Raw genomic sequence first — 6,484 nt, 5'->3', positions numbered from 1 at the left:
GTTTCTTTAGTTGGGCTGCAGTTCGGGACATAGAGACTAGAGTAATGCTACTTGGGGTGTGTTTGAGATTATGATTTCGCAAGAATAATTTGTATTTTTTTGAAATAGATTACAAAATGTAAGGCGTTTGGTATTACGATTTAAAAAGCACTTAATATAAAATAGAAAAAAAAAATTTGCGATTTCTATAACCAGACTACGGGGTAGTTATTAGAAAAAGAGTGAATTTAAACCAAAATCACGATTTCGCATAACAAATATTTGATTAAAAAAAAAAATTAAGATGTTTTACCAAACACTTTAATGATTTTAAAAAGTAGTCGTTTCAAAAACGCAATCTCAAACGAACTCTTAATAAACAACTATATTAAGGGTCATATAACTGAACGACGCGAGAATGAAAATCAACCATTAAATCAATAATTTGTAAAAAAAATAAAATAATCAAAATCCAATTTTTACTGCCACATCTTTCCAACAGTATGACAATCTACTAAATAATATTACTCAAGAGATATACTTGCAATTTTTATTTTTTTTTTGTTATTTAATGCAAAATCTCTACTTAAAAACAGATTTTGAAAGAGAAATGGGTCAATTCGTATCTATAGTTGTGCCAGACAAGTGGGGATGATTAGATTAAGGTGGTATTTGGTAAATGGGTTGGCTTAGACATTGTAGTTGATATAGATTGATGTGAAAAAAAGTAATAATATTTGGCATAAAAAAGTAGTATGAAAAAGTAAAAAAGTTTTGTTTTGTAGTGATTTTTTTATTTGAATAATAATAAAAAGTGAATGATGTAATATAAAAAGTGAAAATGTGAAAATATTTTGATGTTAATTTTTTTGGAGAATATTGATAAACAGTGTCAAAGCCTAACTCCAAAGATAAAATACGTGACCACAACTCACTTGCAAAGACAATTGATCACCTAAATCTAAGACATCACTTGCCCGAATCAAGCCAATGATTCATTATTAAGACCACTGTTGTGTTCAGAACGGACCAACAAAATGACAAATATATATATATATATATATATATATATATTATCCGTTGTTTTGCGTTGACATTTGATATATTCTTGATAAACTTAAATGTTATAACATGAGTAATGAACCAAATAGTAATACTTTTCGAAGAGAGTAGACCCATCTCGGAAATAATACTATTTTGAACGCTAGAAGCTTAGGTACAAATGGGCAAGTGAGCCAATTATTTGGCACAGCTTTATTGTATCATAATAATGTGTTTCTCATTGTCGATCGGCTAGATCAAATTCCATGATCACTTGGAGGTTCTAAGATCCTTTCAACCTTTTCTGCTTCCTTATTATTGTGTTTGTGTTTCTCATGGTCGGCTATAGATCGACATACACTATATATACACTTCTTTTCTTTCTTTTTTCTTTTTTTTTTTAAAAAAAAATTATAAAACAATGCAAAAATAATTACAAATAATAAAAAATAGGTCAAACAAGTCATCTCAACAGCATGTTTCCCTATTTCATGATTAAGCGTGTAGAGTTTCTAAAATGCTTTTTTTTTTTTTTTTTTTTTTGGGGGCCCTAATTGCGGATTTGATTAATTCCTTTTATTTTATTTTTACTTTTAGATGAGTGGATTAATTCTATACTCTATCATGAGTTTGGTGCATATGAATAAAAGAATCGAGATTGTTGAATTCCTCCCCACTCCCCACTAATCCTCTTTCTGCTATTAGTGTATTAACAAAAATTATAAGAAAAATCATATTGGAAAGGAATACATTTATATAAGACTATATATGTCAGTTTTAACTCAACTCATTTAATTAAATATATCAAATTTCTCAATTATAACTCATTAATTTCTGGTTGAATTTGTGTCAGATTCATGAGTCTAAGACATGTAGTAGGTCTAATTCAAACTATGTTATTATAAATGGCCAACCAAAAGGGCATATTTCACCAATCAAAGGCATCAAACAAGGGGATTCATTATCTCCTTATATTCTTTATCTTATGTTTGGACAGTTTTCCGAATGATGACGTGGAATGAGCCTTGTGATTGGCCAAATGTCTGAGGAACCACCTGTCTGTGAAATAACAAAAGAAAAGGATCAAAGCTGCCTGCATTGTTCAGCGGGGGATAGCTCCGATGCTTAAGTCAGTCATTGTGTCTAAGAGAAAAATAACTTTGAAGATGATGGATAAGATGATAATAATCAGGAATATTCAGTTTATGAGTGGAAAAAAGAAGTTACCAAAATTTGAGAGGGGACCCCATTTTATAGGCATCGGGTTGTACCTGTCTTACTTGACACCATGGATTCACCGAGGGTCCACGTGTCAATTAATATATTTTTAAGGATGATAAACGAAATATATGCAAGTATATTTGATATTCCGAGAATAACTCTCAGTAGTCCAGCGAAAACTCGAATAACCGAGCCTTTGAATCGAATGTTGTATATACCGAGCTCAGATAAGTGTAAACTCACCAAGCATAGGTTTGATGAATAGTAAAAATGACTGAGCTTTAATGATGGGCCAGCAAATTACTTTTCTAGGCCCAACACAGCTGATCCATGATCCAATAGTTACCCCACAATTTCATAGTCTAAAAGACTATGGAAATTTCATATTTCTAAGAATGGTTCAGTTTTTATAAGTTCGGTTTTGTCTTTGTTAAAATAAGGCGAGTTGGCTTTTAAATTTCAACGGTTTTCAAATTTTGAATTTCAAAAGAAAATGTAGTTGGAGCGTTTGAATAATTTACCTCCGCCTTTTAAGAGCCACGCGTTGGGTTTCCTGCGGTTTAAAACTTAAGGTGGCCACGTGTCAGTTCTTGCATGGAGAGTAAAATAAAAATTGGCGCCTTTCACTGAACCCTAGCCCCTAGGGCTTTAAATGCGTTGCTTCGTTTTCCCCTTCCGAAAGTCTTTTTAAACCCTCTTCCCCTTCGATTATCCTCCACTGTTTTCCATTAGAAACCATTGTCGACCCTTCTGTGCTTTTGCCGATCTCTCTCTTTCTTTCAAAACTGGCACTTTTTCATTCAAACCTTTCTGCCAAGTATTACTTCCTAAGGGTTGTGTATTTCAGATCCTCGGTCGAGTCTGTCCCTTTAGCCGAGCCTTTCGTTCATCCAAATTGCCCCGTACTCCATTATCTTGATTTCCTTCTTCCCCTGATTGAACCCTCGGTCAATCACCTTCGCTTGAGTGTTGCCCATCTTTTAATTTGACAAAGTCTTTCCTCCATTCCTCGTCAGTTAACCACCAATTTCAATACCTGATGAGTCGCAGAGCTGATGCCGCTCCTGCTGTGTTGGGTGCTTTACACCCAATTACATGGGAGTCCAACCTGTCAGAGGAGAATGAACCTGAGGTTTGCCAAATTTGCCATCTCCCTGATTCGATTCAAATACACTTCGATGATGAGGGAGCTGGAGCCGTGGTTGATGTGGATAGAAACAAGATTTGTGTTTACTTGGAGATGTTTCGGATAGGTTTGAGGTTGCCATTTTCAAGGTTAATCCGAGAATTACTGAGTTATCTTCGGATAGCCCCTCATCAACTATTGCCGAATGGCTGGAGAACCTTTTTTGCTTGTATGGTCGCTTGGCCAAAGATTCTCGGGGCAGAGCATCCCGTTACAGTGGTGGAGTTTTTAAAGGTCTACCAACTAACCAAATGCCCCAAAACCGAATTCTTATTCACTTTCCAAACTCGGAAGAAATTAAAGCTCCTCACCTTCAGGTCCACTTATACAAGTAACAAAGGGTGGAAAGACGAGTTCTTCTTCGTTCAAGGTGATTGGGAGTTTGAATCCACAAAAGTGATTAGAGATCCGAGTGTCCCTAGGGAAACAATCGCCCCTTTAAACCGAGGTATAAACCGAACATCGAATTGCTCGCTTTTCATTCCTTCTTTTTGCAGCAAAGCTAATCTTAATATATATTTTCAGGTCAACAAGACAAAGATTAACCCCTAACGAGGCGAAGCGAGTAAGAGACGTTTTGGATTATGCGAGGACCATCCATTAGAGATGCATTATGAAACCCTCATGACCGAGGAAAATAAGGTGTTGTACCTGTGGACCCCTGCACCTGCGAGGGTAGTGGAAGCTGCTCCACCGAGAGTACCACCTGCCGAGGTGCCGAGAAGATCGATTGCCGAGCCTACCGAGCTTCCAAGAAGAAAAGCCATCAGAGTTAAGGAGCCCTCTAAAGGGAAAGGCAAAAGAAAAGCCGAGGAAGCCTTTTCGAAGAAACCCTCGGCAAGACCCCCAATCGTTGCTAGAGTTTCTCTGGCGATTGTTGACAAGCCTGAAGACCCTAATATTCCTTCTTTGGAGAAGAAGAAAATGAAGAAGAAGAAGAAAACCGAGGGTAATTCACAGGCAGCACAACCGGTTGTTGACTTGGAGGCAAAGGAGAATGAGGCACATCCGGTCCTTGATGTAACGGGGTTAGTACCTGGTGCTATTCTCGAAAAAGAAAGAGCTAGGGTGATAAGTGATTCGAGGGCACATGAAAAGACAACTCCTGAGGTAGAAGCGCTTGCTCCTCATGTTAGAGCATATACCGAGGTTCTCAATGGAGTTAGGGAGTTTTTAGGCAAACAGGATACTTCGGCCCGAGATGTTCTTCTTGCCAACCGACCTCCTCGATCATCCTCTCATACACCAGTTAGAGCCGGACCTTCCTCCTCCGAGGCTTTAGAGGTCGAACCACTCTCAGCGGTTCTTCTTTCTTCAACTCCTACCGAAGTTGTGCACCCGAGTGCTTCTAATTCCGAGGAAGAGGAACCGGTGGATGTTGGTCAGATCCTTAAGGATCTTGCTTCGAACATGCCAATTGTAGAGCCACTAGCAGTGATCTTCCCAAGGCAAACTGAAGCAAAAAGTTCGTCCCTACACCCTGAGGTTGCAAGTACCGAGCCTGTGGTTGCTGAATTTACAGGCAGTGGACCTAAGGTTAAGGAACCAGTTACTACTGAACCCTCGGCCACCGAGCCTACTAATGATGTGCCAATAATTACAGAGCCCATGGCTACCGAGCATATAGTTGTTGAAGAGGGGGCCGGTGTTTGTGAGGATATTGAGCAGCTGGATGCTGACCCTACTACAACTGCTAATGAAGCCGAAGGAGAATCAGCTAACCTCGGAGGTTCATCTCAACTACCGAGAGATAGTCCTTCGAATGAACCTGCACAGACTCCTACCGAGACTTTACGACCAGCTAGTCCATCAGTAGACCGCACGCCTGACCCGATTACTTGGTCATTTGGGGAGCCTCTAACTCGGCTGGGTGACAACTAGCTCGATAATCCCTTTGTTGCCTTAGTCAACTTAATTGAGGCCAATAGTTCACCAGGCGTCAGTGCCCAATTTCCGAAAGAAGTGATGGAGCACATGCTGTACCACCAACTGGAGGTAAATTGCTTTATGCCTTTTTAGTCTTTGGAGAGCCTCTACTATTATATTTTGGTAGTTCGTTTCTACTTGCGTGAAAGATCTAGAGCCTATAAACAATAGAGAAGTGATATGAAACAAAATAAATAAACTTAGAAAATTTTTTAAATTAACATGACTAGGGTTTTTAAATTAACAAAATGTAATTCTCTCTCACTTGTCTGTCACGTCAGTTTGAAAATTTTTTTTAGTTCATTTGTTTGGCTCCCTAGAACTCCTCTAAATAATATAACCATACAAAGATTTAATTAGTAATTTTGCATCCTATAAAATGAGAAGAATATATTTAAAAAATAAATAAATAAAAATTATTTAAATGATTTTGAACAATTAAATAAAAGACAAAAATGTGGGAGACCCGGGTCCTTTATTACGCCGCTGATTGCTGAATCTGGGCTGGATTATTTCCTTTTGTGCCTTTCACACTTATGGAAGTCAAGTCAATCTTGTTTTGAGTATCTAATATAATTGTATAGAAAATTTTATTTTCATTGTTATTTAAAGACTTTGATAATCAGAAGTATTGGATGACCCAAACGGGAATGCCAACTTGACATAGACACATGTTCACCCACCAAAGCAGTTGGATCATGCACTTTATTAACGTATGAAGAAGGAGGAATGATATAGAGCCCGTGATTACTTCGCCCTTGCAGAAGAGTGTTCCCCGTAGCTTGGTCCTTCACACAAAATTTATATGGGTGAAATTCAAAATAAGTGTTCGTAGCTTTGGTAAATTGATGCACAGACAATATATAGGTTTTTCTGAATTTGAGGGACATGGAGAACATTATTTAATTGAAATTGAAGAGAAGGGGTAAAAATTTGGGCAGTCCCAATATGCTTGATAGAAAGCCCAGTACCATTACCAACACGGATTTGGTCAGAACCACCATATTCTTCGGCCTACAAGTTGAGATTGGCAAGATCCGAAGTGATGTGATGCGAGGCCCCAGAGTCTGGATACCAATTGTGATCCACAAGGGAGGGAGGTGCAGCAACATAGGCGTGAGCATTTGATGT

General features: G+C 38.1%; 2 protein-coding genes across 2 annotated transcripts in view; one reads left to right on the top strand and one right to left on the bottom strand.

Moving 5' to 3' along the window:
* The window catches only part of LOC132165162 (uncharacterized), a 6,016-nt gene extending 3,706 nt beyond the window's left edge, over window positions 1-2,310 (bottom strand). The window contains exon 1 of the mRNA XM_059575655.1: window positions 2,292-2,310. Within this exon, the coding sequence (XP_059431638.1) occupies window positions 2,292-2,310 (19 nt within the window). The remainder of the gene's footprint in view (window positions 1-2,291) is intronic.
* A 1,723-nt stretch (window positions 2,311-4,033) lies between these two features.
* Window positions 4,034-5,308, top strand: LOC132165161 (uncharacterized). Its single transcript, XM_059575654.1, has one exon. It carries the CDS (start codon window positions 4,034-4,036, stop codon window positions 5,306-5,308), a length of 1,275 nt encoding a protein of 424 aa, XP_059431637.1.
* The last annotated feature ends 1,176 nt before the right edge of the window (window positions 5,309-6,484 follow it).

The sequence above is a fragment of the Corylus avellana genome, chromosome ca11 (genome assembly GCF_901000735.1).
Source record: "Corylus avellana chromosome ca11, CavTom2PMs-1.0".
Lineage (NCBI taxonomy): Eukaryota > Viridiplantae > Streptophyta > Magnoliopsida > Fagales > Betulaceae > Corylus > Corylus avellana.
Note: the sequence above shows the minus strand (reverse complement) of the source record. Positions and strands in the feature narration are given on the sequence as shown.